The sequence below is a fragment of the Entamoeba nuttalli genome, assembly GCF_000257125.1.
Source record: "Entamoeba nuttalli P19 unplaced genomic scaffold asmbl_9056, whole genome shotgun sequence".
Taxonomy (NCBI): domain Eukaryota; phylum Evosea; order Mastigamoebida; family Endamoebidae; genus Entamoeba; species Entamoeba nuttalli.
Window position 1 is genome coordinate 1 of NW_008579434.1, and position 20,167 is coordinate 20,167.

The 20,167-nt window shown below is 26.8% G+C and overlaps 9 protein-coding genes across 9 annotated transcripts; 6 read left to right on the top strand and 3 right to left on the bottom strand.

Moving 5' to 3' along the window:
* Positions 1-533: 533 nt before the first annotated feature.
* Positions 534-875, top strand: ENU1_192690 (hypothetical protein; the record flags this gene model as incomplete). The annotated part of the gene is made up of 1 exon (XM_008861858.1): positions 534-875. The coding sequence occupies one exon, from the start codon at positions 534-536 to the stop codon at positions 873-875; it is 342 nt and encodes a 113-aa protein (XP_008860080.1).
* A 213-nt stretch (positions 876-1,088) lies between these two features.
* On the bottom strand, positions 1,089-1,871 carry ENU1_192700 (hypothetical protein; the record flags this gene model as incomplete). Its single annotated transcript, XM_008861859.1, has 1 exon — positions 1,089-1,871. One exon carries the CDS (start codon positions 1,869-1,871, stop codon positions 1,089-1,091), a length of 783 nt encoding a protein of 260 aa, XP_008860081.1.
* A 931-nt stretch (positions 1,872-2,802) lies between these two features.
* On the top strand, positions 2,803-5,421 carry ENU1_192710 (hypothetical protein; the record flags this gene model as incomplete). The annotated part of the gene is made up of 1 exon (XM_008861860.1): positions 2,803-5,421. The coding sequence occupies one exon, from the start codon at positions 2,803-2,805 to the stop codon at positions 5,419-5,421; it is 2,619 nt and encodes an 872-aa protein (XP_008860082.1).
* Positions 5,422-5,583: 162 nt separating this feature from the next.
* On the top strand, positions 5,584-8,463 carry ENU1_192720 (hypothetical protein; the record flags this gene model as incomplete). Its single annotated transcript, XM_008861861.1, has 1 exon — positions 5,584-8,463. One exon carries the CDS (start codon positions 5,584-5,586, stop codon positions 8,461-8,463), a length of 2,880 nt encoding a protein of 959 aa, XP_008860083.1.
* A 199-nt stretch (positions 8,464-8,662) lies between these two features.
* On the bottom strand, positions 8,663-9,739 carry ENU1_192730 (choline/ethanolamine kinase, putative; the record flags this gene model as incomplete). The annotated part of the gene is made up of 1 exon (XM_008861862.1): positions 8,663-9,739. One exon carries the CDS (start codon positions 9,737-9,739, stop codon positions 8,663-8,665), a length of 1,077 nt encoding a protein of 358 aa, XP_008860084.1.
* A 198-nt stretch (positions 9,740-9,937) lies between these two features.
* ENU1_192740 (hypothetical protein) lies at positions 9,938-10,183 on the top strand (the record flags this gene model as incomplete). Its single annotated transcript, XM_008861863.1, has 1 exon — positions 9,938-10,183. The coding sequence occupies one exon, from the start codon at positions 9,938-9,940 to the stop codon at positions 10,181-10,183; it is 246 nt and encodes an 81-aa protein (XP_008860085.1).
* A 443-nt stretch (positions 10,184-10,626) lies between these two features.
* ENU1_192750 (hypothetical protein) lies at positions 10,627-12,276 on the top strand (the record flags this gene model as incomplete). The annotated part of the gene is made up of 1 exon (XM_008861864.1): positions 10,627-12,276. The coding sequence occupies one exon, from the start codon at positions 10,627-10,629 to the stop codon at positions 12,274-12,276; it is 1,650 nt and encodes a 549-aa protein (XP_008860086.1).
* Positions 12,277-13,154: 878 nt separating this feature from the next.
* ENU1_192760 (4-alpha-glucanotransferase, putative) lies at positions 13,155-15,851 on the top strand (the record flags this gene model as incomplete). Its single annotated transcript, XM_008861865.1, has 1 exon — positions 13,155-15,851. The coding sequence occupies one exon, from the start codon at positions 13,155-13,157 to the stop codon at positions 15,849-15,851; it is 2,697 nt and encodes an 898-aa protein (XP_008860087.1).
* Positions 15,852-16,713: 862 nt separating this feature from the next.
* ENU1_192770 (protein tyrosine kinase domain containing protein) lies at positions 16,714-19,902 on the bottom strand (the record flags this gene model as incomplete). The annotated part of the gene is made up of 1 exon (XM_008861866.1): positions 16,714-19,902. The coding sequence occupies one exon, from the start codon at positions 19,900-19,902 to the stop codon at positions 16,714-16,716; it is 3,189 nt and encodes a 1,062-aa protein (XP_008860088.1).
* Between the last annotated feature and the right edge of the window lie 265 nt (positions 19,903-20,167).

The following is a 20,167-nucleotide window of genomic DNA, read 5'->3' on the forward strand; positions in this document are numbered from 1 at the left end:
TCATTACTCTCTTCTTCTATCTATCTTTTTAAATAAAATAAGAAGAAATTTTTAAACGTTATTTGTTCAACAGTGCAAAATCTCTGGAAAAAGAGTCTCATTTTTAATAAATCCAAAAATAGTTCATTATATAGAAGAATAAAGAAGATAAATAAAAACTTGAGAATGGGACAAAACAAGAATTTTTCAAGAATAAAAAATTATAAATAAAAATATTTAGAGATTTACCAATCAATAATAAAATAAAAAGTGATGTATTTTCGCTTACAAGTCAAATTCTAAATCTAAAAAAAATAAAATGAATAAAAATAAAAAATAAAAAAAGGTAGTAAAAAGAATAGAAAAGATTAATAATCAAAAAAGACGAATTAAAAATAAAAAAAAATATAAAGGAAGTTAAAGTAAAAATTAGGGAATTTAAGAGAAATAGTTCGAGAAGAAAAGTCAAAAGAAATAGTTGATTTTAAGGATTGATTTTTATATAGAGGAATAAATAAGAAGAAAACTAAATATATTATTGTCACTCATTAACAATGCAACAGCTACTCACCTTTGAAAATGAAAGAAAGTATATTGATGTAAATAGATGTGTAGCGAAAGTATCTCAATCATCATCAGATGTAGTGAGTGGCAGTCAAGATATAGTCAAATCTGATTATCAAAAATTAATTAATTTTGCTAAAGAAAATGAAATTAAAGAAAAGAAATTAAAAAATACAAGTTTACCACAAAAAGGAATTGCAAAATTAACACAATCGAATTTAAAATCAAAAAATCTTATGGGAATTACTCGGTCAATGCTTAATCATAGAATTGATCTTTGGAAGCAAGAAGCTAACAAAGATGCATTTATACCATATCCTTTTGTAATGTAAATTAATCAAAATTACTTAAAATATTTTTCTTATTTATTTTAAAAAGGGTTTTTTATAAAATTATATTAAAGAATGTTTTAATAAATTATTACACGAATAAATGTAATAAAAGAAAGAATAGAAAAAATCTTACAATCCACAAAATTTCTAAATGAATTTAATTAAACGATTTAAGAAATGAATGTTGGAAAGAACTAAATAAATAACTGTACTTTAACTACAATTTAATATTTCAATAAAATTAACAGGATCAACTTTATCACAAGAATTGTCTTGATTTAAAGAAGGATTAGTTTGACTATTAAGTAAATGGTCAGATGAAGTAAACACACCGTTCACAGTATGACCAAACTGAGAAATTTGAGTAACATAATCAGGAATTGAGCTAACTGGACTTTGAGGAAACAATAATTTTCCATTGTCACTCAACTTTGTTTGATCAAGAGTGAATGATTGGAACAATGCGAGAATCTGGTTATTAATAGGTTCAAGATGAACGCATTGTTGCTTTTTATTAATAAAAGTTTTAGGAAGAGAATGAACAATTTCAATGACTGCAGCTCCAAAAGCATAGAATCCATATTCATTGAAAGGATCAATCCATTTAAATTTAATCAATTTTTGAGTCTTTTTTGTAGAACGAGACTTAGTTAATTGATATGAAAGATTATTTGTCTGAATAATATATGAAGAAAGTGTATTAAAAATTAAAGCAATAGCAGTTTTCTTATCATTACGGGTCGCACCAACCGAGGAGGAAAGAGTTCTAGGGAATAAACTAGAACTTTCAATAATCAAATTATCATAAGTAACTTGATTATCACTTTTCACTGTTGAGCATTTGATTTCTAAGTCTATACCATAACAATTGGCAAGTCCAATTATTGCGGCATTACTCAAATGTTCTCGGTTGGTGCTTTCCCGTTTAATAAGGGTTTGTTTTTTAGTTTGGTTTTCACTAGTGTAAAATGTATTGGGTGAGACAGAATGAATCATCAAAATAAATCAATATGAGTTCTAGTATAAGTATTGATAATTATGAATTAAATGATTACTCCTTTACTATTTTTTATTATAATTCATCAATTAGTTTGAAGTTTGACTTTTAATTTATATTTTTATTATTAAGTTAGAACTAAAAAAATTATTATTATTAAACTAAAAAATAAATTCTATTTAAACACCTCATATCTGAAAAACATAAAAATCTCAAAAAATTGTTAGAAAAGAAAAATATATTTTGAACTAACTAAAATTAAAAATCATTGCGTTTTTATCAGAACTCAATATAAATAAAAAAACTAATAAAAATATGTTATATTTATTTTTCATAAATTAAATTATATTTTAAATGGTTATAAAAAAATATTGTATTGATATTTAAATTAAATATAGTGAATAATTAATTTTATTATTTCAATTACAAAGTAATATCTTTCATATAATTAATTCCAGAATTATAAATAAAAGGGATTTACTATTTAGTTTATGAGAATATTAAAAAAAATTTCTTTTCTAATGTATTTTCTTAACAATAAACAGAAGAAAAATTTGATTTTTATTCAATGAATATTTTAAATAAAATTTATTCGATGTTGTTATTGATAAATGAGAAGAGTCAAAGATTAAAAAAAAAAGATATGTTTTTAGAGAAAAAAAGAGAAGTTTCTGTTTTTTATGTATTTGTTGATATAGAAAAAGGTAGAACTTAAAATTTTTTAGTAATTTGCAATGTCCCAAGAAAATCGTTTAAACAACGTTTTTACTTTTTGGAGACAACATGAAAGTGTTGAATTATTTAGTGAAGACAAAAAATTACACTCATCATTATTAAAATGTGTTTGTAAAATTCTTAAATTAACCTAATAAATTCAAAAGAAGTTTTACTTCACAAAATATTAATTTAAAATAGAAAGATACAAAAGAAATGAAAGCATGGTTATGGAATGATCTTCTTGGAATGGAGTCTATGGTTGATGAAGAGAAAATGGTATTAATATTAAAACTACTTAAAGACGAATGGAATAAATCATTACAACAAAATGGAGAAGTTTTAGAAAGTACTCCAGAGTTATTGAGGAGATGTTCTTCGACTCTTGTCTTAACATCTTATGAACCTGAAAATATATCTCCTATTAATTCTTTCAAAAAAGTTTTTCCTGACCCATTTGAAAATGAAAAAGAAATATCAACAATAGAAAGACCTCAATCAAAACAATTAATCCCTTTAGGAAATAGTGATGGTGATATTGATTTAGTTGAAATTTCACAATCAAAAGATTTTGGTGATGGTTATATAGAAAAATCAACAAATTGTATTGGAACATTAAGTTCTATTGAAGAATTTGAGAAAGAAATGAAAGAAATGAAAAATGAAGTTCAAGAAGATGAAAATAATGAAGAGTCAAAGGAAATAAATATTCAAGATGAATTTAAAAAAGAAGAAGTTAAAGAAAGTCCTAAAGGATATAAAAAAAAAGTAAGTATAATGACAGAGAGAAAATCACTTGACAGTAAAGAAGAAGTAGAAAGTAAAGAAATTAAAGTAAATGGTTCACAAAATAAAACTCAAGTTCCTTCATTAAATATTGAAATGATTGGAAGTATAAGTAATTCTTCAAATAGGACAAGTATGAATGGTATTCCTCCTGGAATAGCAACTATGGAATGTAAAGGAGATCAATCAAGTATTCTAACTATGGAAAGTAATGCAACAACAAATTCACCAATACGAAGAGATCAAGTAGAAATTATTGGATTAAAAGCAAGAATTAGTGAATTAGAACAAATTATTGATGAAATGAATAAACAACATTCTACTATTATTCCGTTTCAACCAAGTTCAGAAAAATCAACACCAAGAACATTATCTCCAAGACAAAGAGGTGAAAATAAAGCTAAACTTGAGTCAACAAAAAGTGGATTTTTTGGGCTTTCATTTAAAAAGAAAAATAAAAGAAAGTTAATGAGGTCTGAGTCAGAACGTAATATGTTATCTCCTTCAGAATTAAAAACTGATGGTAAAAAATTACTCACACCTCAATTAGCACCACAACATCAAAATAAACGAGAATTATCAGAACAAGAAATGATAACATTTCCTACTATAACAAATGAAGAATATCGACAAGAAGTTATTCGTTTAAATAAACAAATTGTTCAGTTACAACGAAGAATTAAACAAAAAGATATTGAACTTCAAGCGATAGTTAATGACCAAAAACAATTTTATCCATTAATGACTCTAAGAGAAATTGACCATTTCCATGATGATGTTTGTAATGGTTTTATTGAAATTATTTTGAATTGTTTAGAAAACAAACCATATGACGTACAACAAAAATATCTTTGTAGGTTAAATGATTGTGCTGAAGTTAAATTTTTACCTCCTGATAAAGTTAAAATTGATAATAAGGCAAGAGTATTACGGTATAGTGAACCAATTATTCGTTCACATTCTCCTCGTTCGTCACAAAGTCCTGCATTATTACCTCTTATTAAAGAAGACCCAGTCCAACCACAAGAAGAATTATATAGATGTTTATGTGATTCATTTATAACAAGACAAGAAGAATATTATTATCTTTTCCAAATAGTATCTTATTTATATTTTGCACCATTTAGACAAGAAGGATTATCAATTGTATCTAAGTTAGACCGTACATTCCCAGAAATGATGATGATAGAACGTACGTTATTAAGAAATATTAATAAAGGATTTATTAATGCATTAAATGAATATGTCTTAAAATTAAAGCTATATATTCCATTTATATTAATGAAAGATAAAACTTTATTAGTTCTTTCTTTGGAAATAGAAAAAGTAGAATTTAAACGTGGGTTAATTGAAAGAACATTTGAATTTCAAAAGAAATATGGAAATAAAGGAAAAATCCCTCCTTTTGGAGTATGTATTAATCGTATTTGTCAAAGAATAGGAGAAATTAGTAGATTTATGGAAGACATTTTAAGGCAAGTAAAATCAAATGATATCAATTATATGAAAATTGCACAAACAGCTACAATAGCATTTGAAACAGAAAGTTCTTTAAAAGATTCTATTGTTGAACATCTAGAATTACATGATGTCAAAACAGTAGAAAGTAAATTTTTAACTATTGCACATAGAATTCATGATGGTAAACGAAGAATTAGATATTTTGGTGGATTAAAATTTGTTACTCCAGGAGAAATTAGTAAAGAATGGAAAATGTGTATTCTTTTTACTGATATTCTTATCATTGCACGTCCATTTGCATTTGGGAAAAAAACTGCTAAAGAAAGAGAGGTGGTGTTAAGGTTTGAAAATTCACCAAGAGGAAGAGATGTATCTGAATTATCTGGATATAGGTTTAATGAAGAAATGAGAATTCCTCTTCATTCACCAATAAAAGTTATGAATGTAATTGACACACCTTCTATTCATAATGCTTTTATGGTAGAAACAGATGGAATTATTAAACATTTTGCATGTGTATCTATAAGAGAACGTGATTCATGGGTAGAAGCATTATTAGATTTAAATGAAAAACCTAATAATTATTAATGTTATATATAACGAAATTTGACATTTTTAAGAGAGTTTTAATTAATTTGGTTTTTAATTTTAGAAAAGAATATTTTAAGAAGATAAAAATGGAAAAAAGAACTTAAAACCAATACAAATAATCAGTTTCTATTGTTAAAAATGAAGGAGGTCAAGAATTTTATGAAAATTACTAAAATTGATACTGCTACAAAATATGTTGGTAAATTTGGTAAAAAAGTTATTGGAGGAGTTGGAGGAGTTGCTTCTGGAATTACTACATATGGTAAGAAGGCTGTTACTAATCCATTTGGAACGATTGGAGATGTATTAGTAGGGAGTGCAGAACAACGTTCAGATGTTGACTATTTATTTAAAGATAAAACTGTATTAAGTAAGGCGTATGGTTCATTAATTAAGAACCAGAAAAGTGAGTTAACATATTCAGATGTTTTAGTTATATCAGCAGAACAAAGGAATATTTTTCTTAATTTTGTAAGTAAAAACATTATTTATAGAAGATTAGATATTGATGAACAATGGAAATTAACTGAAATTAAAGGAATTGAATTTATTAAAGAAAGTAATGGAATGATTATTAGTAATAAACATAAAACTAATGGTAAAAAATTTGTTTTTGCAAGTTCATTAAATAGAGCAGAATTTGCATATTGTATTTTGTCAAATGCTAAAGCCAATGAAATTGAAATTGAGTTTGAAATGTCATTAGATGAATTAGTTGATTATATTGAAAAAGAAAAGAAAAGACAAAAAACAGATGGAAGACTTCATTTAGTATCTAAAGAAGATGAATTAATTCTTAAAAAAATGCTTAATGAACATGGAGAAAAAATTGATATTGATGAATTACAAAAGAAATTAGAAAAACAAATTATTATTGATGAAGCAACATTATATAAAAATTATTTAAACAGAGAAGAAATTGGTAATAATGTTAATACATTATTTGATGAAGTACAAAAAACATTAGATGAACTTGAAACATTCTGTTTAAAATTAGATGTTGATATTGAAAATATTAGGCCAGGTGTAGAACTTATTCAACATAATAATAATAAATTAGAAATTGTTCATTCAAATCAAACTAAATTCATGAATTGTATGGAACAATTTATTGACTCATTATTAATTGATCCAGTTTCATTATATACTGTAAGAAATTGTCAAGACCAATTAAATAAAGCAGTTAATTTAGATAATATTTGTAAAAGTGCTACTGTTGTTGCTTTAGCTGCCAATTACCAACCACCAGAAGAAATGAAAAATATGATTGCTTTAAAAGAAGAACAAGATTTTGATAAACAAGTTCTTAAAGATTTCGCAGTTGTATTATCATCTACGTTACAAAATAAATTAAAAGTTGAAATGGACTTCCTTAAATTAAATAAAGTTGTAGAATTTGGTAGCTCATTATTTGGAAAAGAAAAACAACAAAAAGAAACATTAGAAGGGGCTCATGGAAGTTTACAACCATTTGGTGGATTAATTGCATGGTTAAGAATGTATGCCACAGAGGAATTTTTAAATGTAAAAAAACAATATGTAGAAAAGATGAGTAAAATTGCAAATGAATATTTTGATATTTTAGTTGATCAACAAAAAAAGAATATTCAAGAAATTTCAGAAGACCATGAAAATGCGTTTGAAATGACTGAATTTGATGGTCCTAAACCAGATAAAAATGGAGAAACTCAAATTATTCCAAAAGAAATATTTAATGATAGAAATGAGAAATTCCCTGATAAAAGACCAATGTTTGATGTTGTTAAAAGTGTTATTGAAACTATTGCTATTAATGTTATTGCAGAATTTAAATTTTTATTAGAAGTATTCCAAATGGAAGAAAATGGTCCAAATGGAATAAATGTATTAATTGATGATGTGTATAAACAATCCTTTGATGCATTAGATAAGTTAATTAGTTATATTGAAGAACATGATCCATTTATATTATTACGTGTTATTCATTTATGTAAAACAGCTAATGTAAACATTGATATTTCAACTCAAGATTACTCAAAATTATTAAAAAAACAAGCAAAAGAACAAAAACATACTGAAAATGAACAAGAAGAAGTAGCTCCAGTACAACAACTTAATAAAAATGAAATAAAAAGAGAACAAGGAACTAGAGAATTAATTGTTCAAAAAAATGCTCGTACTGTTTGTTTTGAATGGTTAGATCATTTCTATGAAGTTCTAAGTAATAATGCTTTGAAAAAATTTAATAATTTTATTGATAAACAAATTACTCAAATTACTAATACTGTTATTAGTCCAAAGAAACATGGAGTTACTGTACATTTTCTTAGACTACCATACTTCTTTAATTATCTTCAAATTGCAGCAGGAGAAGAAGAAGTATGGGAAGTACTTAATAATATAATTCAACCAATAATAGCAAAGTTATTAAGAAGTTCATTTGATTGGTTAAAGTCTATAAAAGATTCTCAAGTTGACCAAAAACCAACAATCACCTTAAGATTCCAAAATTATTACTTCTTTAAAGAAAAAGTATCATTCCGTGTTATTAGATGTCTTGAACCATTTGTTAAAGAATCAGAAACCGAGTATATGATTGCTTTAAAGAATCTTTGCTTGTTACATTGCAATCTTCATTTCGGTAAATTTTATGATTTCTTTGATCATATAGCTCGTCTTATTCCTTCAATGAAAAGACCAGAAGAAATTGCTTATCAATCAAATTATTCTAAACAAATGGCAGCTAAAACATGCAAATTAATTGTTACTCCTCAATTAACACGATCCATTGATTATATGTGTAAAAGTATTAAACATCATATTAAAATGACTGACCATAGAATGAAAGCTTGGAATACTTTATGTGATTTCTTGAAAAGTAGATACATCGAGGCTGAAAGAAATTGTGAGTTAGTTTATAAACATAAATTTGATCTTCCAAGTGAAGACCTTGACAAAATATTTAATGCTGCTCTCAAGAAAACATTTAAATTTACTGAGACAGGTGAAATGGTTACTGAAAATGAAGAGTCCAGTGTATCTGAAACTTTTGAAGGATAATTGAATTTTTAATAAATCCGTAATATATTACTTCAATAAATACATTTTATTATGAGGGGAATAATGTCAAAATAACTAATAATAACAATAATTCAAAAGAAATAAATACATTTTTATTTTACCCAAAATATCAATATCTTAAAGATAATAAAAATTCATATTGAATTAAAAAAATAAAATACTACACAATAAATTCAATTTAAAGAATCTTTTTTAATTCATAATATTTATTTAATCTCATAAACGCATAGTCTAAATAATCCCATTCAATACTTGATAATGATGCATCAACAAATCCCCAAAGTGACCAAAGAAGATTTGTAGCTAATTGGAATTGATTAACAACATCATATAAATGATCAACTTCTTCATCAGAAGGTTTCTTTCCATTATAAGCTTCAAGATAACTTCTTAAAAAGAAGTCTTGTTCTTCTTTTGTAGGATATTTATTCCAATCCATAATAACTCCACACCATTCAGTAATATGATTAGCTAAATCAAATGCTTGGAAATTATATGATGCATATTCAAAATCAATCAGTTTAATAGAACGATCTTCTTCATTATAAATAAAATTCTTTAAATAAAGATCATTATGACAACATACAATTGGTGAATTAAGTGCAGTTAATTTTTTTTCTACATAATCAATTTCTTTTGATAAGTCTTCAAAATTGATATTTGCAGCAGCAAAAGTTTTTTGTTTTTCTGGGTCAAGGTAATGACTTGGTACATTATTTAACCATGCCCTCATTTCTTTAAATAAAATTGGTTCTTTTTTTAAATTTGGTTTAAGTTGATGAACACCAGCAATACATTCTGCCATTTTACTTAAAATTTCAGGTTTTCTAAATTCATTATAATCCATAGTTCTTCCTGGTGTAAAATCATAAACAATTCCATTTAAAAATCCTCCATAAACTTTTTGTCCATAAGTATTCATAATAACAGACTCTTGTCTTCTATCAACAAGATATTCAGTATAATTACCAAAAGTTCTTAAAACAACTTTCTTTCCTGTTGGAATAGCTGTAATACAAACAAGTTTATTTGTAATTCCTTCTGTAAAAAATTGGAAAGAAAATTGATCGTTTTGAAGATTAGCAAATTCTGGTACTAGAATCTTTACAATAAAAACAGCTCCTGAAGTAAATTCTTTATTATTTGAAGCATCAAGAGCAATGAAAAGAACTCTATGAGTAAAACTATCATCATTTTCTGCTCCACAAACATTATGGAAATTGATTATTTTAGGGTTTCTTTGTACCACTGTCATTCTATAGAAGTTTGCTCTGAATTTAGAAAGATTGTCGTTTAAATAAATAATCAATTGGCATGTTGTAACAGGACTTTTAAAAAATTAGTTTTTATTTAAAAAACACATTATTGTTTTTTTTTTGTTTTTCTTCTTTTATTTTAATTTTTTTAAATTTTATTGAAGTAACTAATTAATTTATTTTTCGTAATAACTCTTATGGAAGAAGGTAATGTTTTGGGTAAAATTGTTAAAATTCAACTCATTGACAATAGGTGTGTTGTTGGAACTTTAGAAGCAGTAGACCATGATGGTAATTTATGTATTAGACACCCGTATGAATGTAGAATTATTCCACCAATTAAAGAAGGTGATAAAGAAATTATTGATGTTGTTAAAATGAGAAGTACTGTTATTCCACAAGGATCATGGAAATCTATTTCTATTCCAAATGAACAAAAGTAAAATATTTTTTTCCTGTAGATATTTCATTTTTAATTTTAACATATCATTAGATATAATAAAAGGGTTAATATTTCATTAGTTATAAATTGAATAATTAATAGAGATGTATTTATTACTTTTAGAGTATGTTTAAAATACCGTAATAAATAAATTTATCTTTCATTTTATAAAAAAGCGTTATATATAACAATAATTTTTATTTAGTTCTAAAGAGAATAATAAGTAATAGTTTAAGTTATAATAAATTAATAGAAATAGAAATAATATTAATTAATAGAACGAAGTGAAAGAACTGTTTTTATTTAAATTCATAATTCATAAATGAGTTCATCAAACATTGAATTACAAAATCAATTAAATTCATTTACAACCGATATGAATTCAGCTCGTTTGTAATTTTTGTGTTATTAATACAAAAATATTTACAAAATAAAGGACAAGCAATGGGTCAAAGACTATCAAATTTAAGTGAACAATTCACAAAACAATGCCAAGCCATTACAAAAAATTATGGACAAAATACTGATTCATTTGCTGAAGGATTAGTCCATATTATTCCTAGTCAAGCCGAAATATTAGCTGGACAACAAGAAATACCAACAATGTCAAAACAACAATCAGTAGAACTTTTACATATTGTTGAAGGAGGGATTCAACGTATTGAAGAAATTAATAAAAGTTTAACTGATTTATTGAAAAATTCTACAGCAATAGAAAAATTAAGAAAAATTAAAGAAGAAACTCAAACAATAAATAATGTTTTAGCAAAACAAGATGATGAAATGAAAGAAATTTATTCAATGTATTCAAACCTTGAACGGAGACAAAGAGAATTAGCAGAAAAATTTGAAAAAGTAGCAAAAGAAGATTTACTTCAAGCAAATGTTAGTAGACAAGATGACTTGAATATCATTCAAAAAGATGCGCTTAACCAAAGTTTAAATAAAAAACAATCCCCTTATCAATCAGAACAACCTACTATTCAAAAAGTCCCTATTACAAAAGATGCCGTCCAAAAACAAACTGTTCCACTTCAGTTAATGCAAGATATGCAAGCTGTTCCACCTTTACCTCAACAAAAAATGAATAAGCAACTAACTCCTAAAATTCAAGAACAACAAAAGCCAGATACAACTCTTAAAAAGCAATCGTCAAAACGTTTAATTGATTCGCAATTAGCTAACAATGTATTAGATGATTTTTGTACTGACCAAATAATGTCCCAAGCAAACAACCAACCAATAATTATCCAACAAGCTCAACAACCTAAAAAATCAACTGAAACTATTAAGAAAGACTCAACAGAAGAAAGATGCGTTGATATACAACCAACTAATACCCAACAATTAACGGAACCTATTCAAAATGGTAATCAATATGATCAACATACATTACAACGAACACAACAAAAGAAACCAATGGTATTACCCTCTGTCCAAAATAACTCTATTCCTAGAAGAGGTCAATTAAAACAAAGACCTCAAAGTAGAGTTGGTGATACTAGACCCCAAAGTAGTATGAGAAATACAAGTACTGCATATAGATTAGGAAATAGTCAGCCTTATAGAATTTCGGAACAACAAATGAACCAACAAAACATACAAGAATTAACGGATCAATTTAATGATGTAACAAATCAATTAGAACCTTTACAGAGTCAACAGGAAGATTTAATTAACACAGACCCTTATTATGATAATGAAAATTATCATTTTGATGAAGAGGTATGTCCATGTAGTGAATCATATGACCAAGACCAATATTATAAGAACGGAATTTTATATGATGATTATAATAATGATTATCAACAACTAAGTTACATTCCTCAACAAAGAATTATTTATGTCCCTATGCAACAAGTAATTGACCCTTATACTGGTCAGATTATAATGCAGCCAATTAGTTATACACAACCAATATATCAACCACCATTGAATCAATATATGGTTCCACTAATGCAACCTCCCTATGATTCAAGTCCAATGAGGAGACAAAGAAGAGGACCTGTGGCATACTATCCAATGGTACCACAACAATTCAGAAGACAAAACCAATCCATGAGATATGCACAACCATACAATTATCCAATGTAATAGCTCTTTTTTTAGAACACGTTTTAAAAAAACAAAATATTTAAAAAAATTATTATGTTTGATTTTTTGTTTGTTATTCTTTTCTTAGATAAGTCTTATTTATATCAATATAAAAGAGTGAATCTTTTCATAAAATCTAATAACAAGAGTTTCTCTTAATATGTCTTTCTATAACTTCTTTTTTACTTATAGAACTAGGAATATTTTCTTCAAGGAAAGCTACTTTTATTTAATTAATTTTTCTATTTTTCTTTTTCATTAAATCTATAAAATAGGCATAACATGAATCTCCCTCCATTCATGAAATACTGGCACTCTACTTAATGTTGTTATCATTTAAGGTGGTTCATATTTTTATGTAGTAAAATAATAAATGTAACATTTTTATAAAAGCGTTATATATAACAAATTTTATAAACTTTCATCTTTCGTTGAATGATTTTCTAAGTTTAGTTAAGAATTTTCAAAAAAACAAAAATTTTTCAAACCAAACCCTTATCAAAAGAAAAGTACCAATTTATTAAAACAAATAAAAATAATATTAATATTAAACTAGAATTAGGAAAAAAAACAAAAACAATGAAATTCAAAAAATTCGATTAATTTCATAAGAATAAAAGTATTATTAATTTCCCGATATTTAAGCAAAAATATCACCAAAAATGATAAAAATAAAAATATATTTCTATCGAGGGAGCAAATTTATTTTAAAAGTACAGATAAATTAATAGTTTAGAACTAAAAAGTAATTAAAAGGTAAAAAATAACAAACTCTACAAAAAAGAAAATATAAATATAATGGAATGTTCCACGTCATCTTAACGGTGTAGTTTAAAAGATCTGAAGTAAGAAACTTTGAATTACTTATACAATCTTTAATGGTCTTTATTACCATTCATTACAGTACGCCATTTGGACAAGCAGTTTGTCTTGAAGTTTCAGGAGAAAAGAAGGTATATAAATTAAATTATGTTGATAATAATACATGGTCTGGAGAAGTTAAATTTGAGTCAACTGGTCTTATTAACTATCGTTATCTCATTACAAAAGAAGACGATTTAACAGAAATCTTTAGAACTGAAGGATCAAAAGAATCATATCCACATTCTCTTGACTTAACTAATTTGAATAGCTTTGATAAAGTTGAAGTTAATGATATCTTTATTTCAGGATTTGATGCTGAAGATACTTTCTTAACTACTTCTTATTTCAGAAAAGTTATTTATGGTAAAAGACCACAAGAAAAACTTGTAATTAAGAAATTAGGTAAAACTACTCTTCTTCTTAAAGTAAGATGTACTTGTGTCCCAGAAGGTCAATGTGTATTTGTTGGTGGTGCTATTGAATCTCTTGGTAAATGGGATGTTTCTAAAGCTATCAAAATGACACCAACTCATGTTCCATATTATGAGGCTCTTATTGATATTTCTAATGAAACTACTTCTTTTGAATATAAATGTTTCATTGCTGATGCTAATTCACGTGCTAATGCTAGATGGGAAGATAGATCTAATAGAGTTTATTATATTGCACCAGTCGCTGAAGAAGAAACTGAAGAAAAAACTAAACCAGTTGATACTCTTATTGTAAAAGAAGACAACGATTTTAGTGGACTTTATTATAGAGGAGCTGCTGTTGTTACTCCAGTATTTTCACTTAGAACTAAAGCATCTTGTGGATGTGGTGAATTCCTTGATTTGAAAAAAGTTGTTGATTGGTGTAATATTACTGGATTGTCATTAATTCAAACTCTTCCAGTTAATGATACTACTGTATATTTCACATGGAGAGATTCATATCCATATAACCCAAATTCAGTACAAGCCCTTCATCCAATGTATTTGAGACTCAGTTCATTAACCCAAGACCCAGAAATTCTTGCTGAAATTAATTCAGTTGCACAAAAACTTAATGCCTTAGAACAAATTGACTATGAGGCTGTTCTTAAAGAAAAAGAAACAATCACAAGAAAAATATTCTCAAAGGTTGGAACTACTCAAAAAGGATTTGATGAATTTAAAAAGAATGCTGGTAAGTGGTTAATCCCATATTGTGTTTATCGTGCTCTTATTAAATCAGTTGATACACCATTACCACCAACACCAAAAGATTTTGCTGAGGTTGAAGCTATGTATGACGCTAATAAAGCAGAATGTGATTACTATGCTTTTGTCCAATATAATCTTCATTTACAACTTAAAGAAGCCAGTGACTATGCTGCTGACCATAAGGTTGCATTAAAAGGAGATCTTCCAATTGGAGTTTCAAAGAGATCAGTTGAATGTTGGATGTATCCAAATCTTTTCCATCTTGATAAATCAACAGGAGCACCACCTGATTACTTCTCAGCTGGTGAAGGACAAAACTGGGGATTCCCAACATATAATTGGGATAATATGGCAAAGGATGATTATGCTTGGTGGAAAGGAAGATTATCTCAAATGTCACAGTATTTCAATGCATATAGAATTGATCATATTCTTGGATTCTTTAGAATTTGGGCTATTCCTGCTATTCATAGAACTGGTCTTCTTGGTAGATTTTCTCCAGACTTACCTTTCTCTAGACAAGAACTTGAGGGATATGGTATTTATGATACTGATAGATTAAGTTATCCATACATTAGAGATCATACCTTAGATAGTCTCTTTGGTGATGAAAAGAATTTTGTCATTTCTAAATTCCTTGTTAATAATTATAATGGAACTTATAACTTAAAACCAGAATTCCAAAGTGAAGGTGCTATCCTTGAAAAGACAGGACTTTCTCCACAATTTAGAGAATCAGATAAAAAAATTGTTAATGGACTTAAACTTCTCTTACAAAATGTATGTTTGATTAGGGATGAACAAAATCCAAATTTGTTTGTTCCAAGAATTGATATGGAAAAAACATATTCTAGCTTTAATGAACTTGACCATTGGGTACAAGAAGGTCTTAAGAGATTATATAATGATTACTTCTATAAGAGACATGAAGGTCTTTGGGAAGCTACTGCTAGAAAGAGACTTCCAGCTATGGCTAGAGCTTCTAATATGCTTGTCTGTGGTGAAGATCTTGGAATGGTTCCAGACTGTGTTGTTAGAGTAATGAATGATATGAAAATTAATTGTTTGAGAATTCAAAGACTCACTGACACTCCAAATACTCTTTTCTATCATCCAGCTGATTATCAATATTTGACTGTTTCAGCACCATCTGGACATGATATGTCAACTATCCGTGGATGGTGGGAGGAAGATAGATATAAGACTCAATATTTCTGGGAACATCTTCTTGGAAGATCTGGAGCTGCACCATTTACTTGTCCTATTGATGCTGTTAAAACTATCTTTGATATGCATTTGTATGGACCAGCTATGCTTGCATGTTTCCCACTTCAAGACATTCTTTCACTTAAACTTAAGTACATTGAAGGACGTGATCCAAAATTAGAACAAATCAATGACCCATCTAATCCAATCCATTATTGGAGATATAGATGCCATGTTGATATGGATGAAATTATTGCTGATAATGAATTGAACAACGAACTTAGAACTGCTGTTGAAAAATCAGGCAGACATCTTTTCTAAATTGAAAGTTTAGTTTCTTTTGGTTATTTTTATAAAATAGTTTTCTTTGAGACATAGTGAATTTTAAATAATAAAATATAAAATATTCTGTCTTTTCTTTTTAATGATTATCTTGTTATTTAATTATCACTTTAGAATTAATAGCAAGTAATAAGAAACAAATTATATAAGAGATACAAGTTTATTGTTTTTATTTATGGTTTATTTATAATTTTTTTCTTGATTTTATCTAGAATAAAAATAAAATTACTATTATATATTATTAAGTATATACAAAAAATTGATGTTATGAAAGAAGTAATTTGTAATTTTGAATATGAATATTATATTCATCTATTGATAAATTTGTTTTTCAGTTTTTATTTGTAATATTTGGGTCATATTTTAAGTGCTTTATTTATTACGCTTATTTTATCAATTAGGATTTTTGTTGAGATATTTCTTTTCTTTGTAAAGAAATAATGTTTTTTAAATTAATAACTTTCAATATTTAATGAATCGTTAGAACAAATAAATATGGACAATAACATGTAATAACACTTTTAAATCAAATAATTGAATAAAGAAACAAAATAGTGATATAATTGTTAAAAAATCTGAACAAATTATTAAAAGATAATTAAAATAGCTTAAATATTTTGAAATAGACAAGAATGAAATTAATGAATATTAAATTCAAATAAAAATTTCAAATCATCAATTCATTCTTTCATTTAAAAGAATTTTTTATATATGTACATTAATATTTTAGTAGTATTTCAATAAAAAATACATTTTTCAAAAATAATTTAAAACTATAATAATATTATAAAATACTATAATTTTTAATTATCATATCATTTTTTTGTTTGATTATCTGAAATTAGTCATGAACAATTTCATTTAATAATCTCTGAAGATTTCCATTTCTTTTGTTGATAATTTCTTCAATTTTATCATTTGACACTTCATTGCCCAATTCAACATGTCCACAAACTTTTTGATTTATTTGAACTAACATTTTACAGACTTGATCAAAACTGGGACGTTCATTTGCATTTTGTTTCCAACAGAGATTGATGAGATTTTTATAGTCAGTTGGTATTTTTTCATCAAATTCTAAACGTTTACCACTACCAACATAGTCTTTAATTTCAAACAATGATTTGAAGTTTTTATAAGGTTCTTCTTGATAATATATTTCCCATGCAGTTACAGCAAATGAATAAACATCACCAGCAAAAGTATATTCATCATGATTTGCTTCTGGAGCAGCATATATTGGTGTTCCCAAACCTTTCTCTTCAAGACTTTTTGAATTTTTCATAGTAAGACGAGAAGTACCAAAGTCAGTAATTTTTATACAACAAGCTGAATCAAAGTAGAATGAATTGACTAAAAGGTTATCTGGTTTAAGGTCTAAATGCATTATTTTGTTCTCATGTAAGAATGCCATTCCTCTTGCAGTATCAAATAAAACTCTTAGTTTTAAACGATAAGGAATTACAAAGAAATCTTCATTTTCCTTTCTAAGATATTCTCCTAAAGAACCCAATTGAAAATATTGCATTACCATTGACACTTGTGGAATATAAGTCACAGACCCCATGTAATTTGCAATAAAAGGATTACGTAACTTACTCATTAACTCACATTCGCTCATTGCAGCTTGTTTCAAGTCATCCATTTCATCTGTAGAAAGATTTTCCCATCTGAACTGTTTCACAGCAACTGGAACACTACGATAACTTCCAAGAAAGACTTTGCCCATTGCTCCTTCAGCAACTGGTTCATCTGCCATTTGAATTTCATCAATATCAATATGGGTAGATGATGCAGCATCTGTGGTAATAGTTAAGTTATTATGATAATGTCTTTGAATAGTTTTAAAGATAAGATCCATTTGTATTTGATCGTCTTGAGTCCATGTTTCAAATGTTTTATCTTTTAAAAGATTAGACATAATAATTAAGGATGATTTAGATTTACTGAACCATACAGTATATGGAATTTTCATATCTCTAATTTTTGTAGTACAGAATAATGTCATATAAACAGTAATTTCTTTAGAACCTAAATGTGGCCTTAAAAGAACAACTTGTGGTTCAAAATGAAATACATACTTAGGATTATTTGGTGTATGAAAAATTACTAATAACCATTTATTGTTTGAATAATTTTTTATAGTTATTTTCTCAAATCTAGTATCAAAAATAGCAGTAACATCTTCTGTATTACCAAAGTCTAACTCTAGTGGATTAATATCATACCTGTTTTCTTTTGCTGGTGGGGTTTTTACTGATCCATTTATATAATAATAATAAACAGGTTGTTGTTCTTTAAATGTGTTTGTGTCTATCCGTTTATAACTCATAATAAAAACAATGAAAATTATTAATGAAGAAATAATAATAAATAGTATTGCGAATGAAAAAAGAACGATTAGCACATACGCCCAAACTGGAAATCTTTTTTCTTTACATGAGCCAATATGATTTGGGTCTGGCTCAAATCCATTAATACAATAACAATATTTGTTACAATTAACACCACCATCACATTCTTCTTTTCTAACAAAATCTCCTTTTCCGTTATATACATCATTAATAACACCATTACCGCAACTAATTGGCTTACAACGTTTTTTGTTCGTTGAAACATAATACCCATCTTCACAAAAACAATTTTTTGTACAACCTTCAGTCCCTTGTTTACATTCTTCATCTTTACCAATTCTTCCATTAATACAATCGTTACTAACACAAATATGGTCAACTAAGGTATAACCAGATTCACAATTACAATATTGGTTACAGTGCTCAGTTCCAAACCAACACATTTCTGTATAATTATTAACTTGCCATTGACCTTTATAAGAACAAGTAAGATGACAATCATCTCCACCATATTTTTCATTACAAACACATTTTCCTTTTTCAACAGAACAAACTCCATTGTTAGTTTTACTATTACAATCCTCTGGACAGATTGCCCTAATAGTAACTATTGATGTTAGTTTCATCTCTTGTGTCATTAGTGCAAAATATCTTGTATCATTATCTCCTTCTTCATTAGGATCAATTTTTATATTTAAACCCATTTTAGTACCTTGCTTACTCAAAACACCATGTTCTTGACCAATCCATAATGTTTTACATGTAGCAGGTGCTTTTTCAATAGACTCTCCATGTTCTGCTTTAATTCTATATTCTTGTAAATACAATAGTCTATTTTGGTCTTTGGTATAAATCTGTATTGAATAGTTTCCTCTAAAATTTAAAGTAAATGAAATATAACTTACAATAATATTTGGAGCACAAATTCCATAACCATACATTCCATATTCCTCAAAAGGGAAAGTGTAAGTTAGTGATGAATCTAAATTACTTCGAAGAAGATCAGTATCAGTTTGGTTTAAATTATAATACATCATTAGAGTATTTCCTGGATCTTTATAAATACGAATTCCAGCATTAAAAGATTCAAAGCCATCAACAGAGATGAATATATACATCATTTTTTCTTTATTTTTACTGTAAAAGGTTATTGGAATTTTTACTCTATTATTATACGAACTTCCTCTTAAGAAAAAGTGTGCAAGACAAAATGGATTCTTATCTGTTGAATCTGAATTAGAAACATCAAGATAAATATTAAAATCACTAAGAGATTCTTTTGAAAGACTAATTGAAACAAAGTCAACAACTGGATTAATCTTAGTAGAATCAAATTTAAACCATTTTCCTTGTCTATAAGAATGTTTATAATAACAAGGACTTTGGTCAATTTTAGTAGTCTTATCAAATGTGAAATAAACAGTATTGTTATTTGCAAAGAGTTCTGGTATAGAAGAAGGATCAGGAATCCATGTTTTCTTCTGTCTTAAAGGTGCAGTAGAAACACAACCCTCTTTTGTTTTGAGATATACTGGTGTTACAAAATTTGTTGGGTCTATTGATAAACAATGAAGACAAGATGTATCTCCTTCTTCATAACCAAAACTACATTTACTTAAACAAGTGAAATTAGTAATACAGTTATGTTGTTTACATCCATCAGAACATTGTATCATATTTTGAGCAAATGAGAAATAAATATAAATGAAGAAAAACACCCACAGTGTCATAGACTTATCTTTAAAGTGTTTGATCAGTTTAAGATACCCAAAAAAACTAGTCATCTTGAGATAACTATTTTGACAAAAAAATACCACTTGCATATTCCCACTCAACTGAGTAAAGCTCTAAAGATATACTTCCTTCTATTTCGACATTTTCTATTTTTATCCCTTCACTTCCATGGATAGTAAACAATTTAACCTTTTTTAAAAAAAAAAA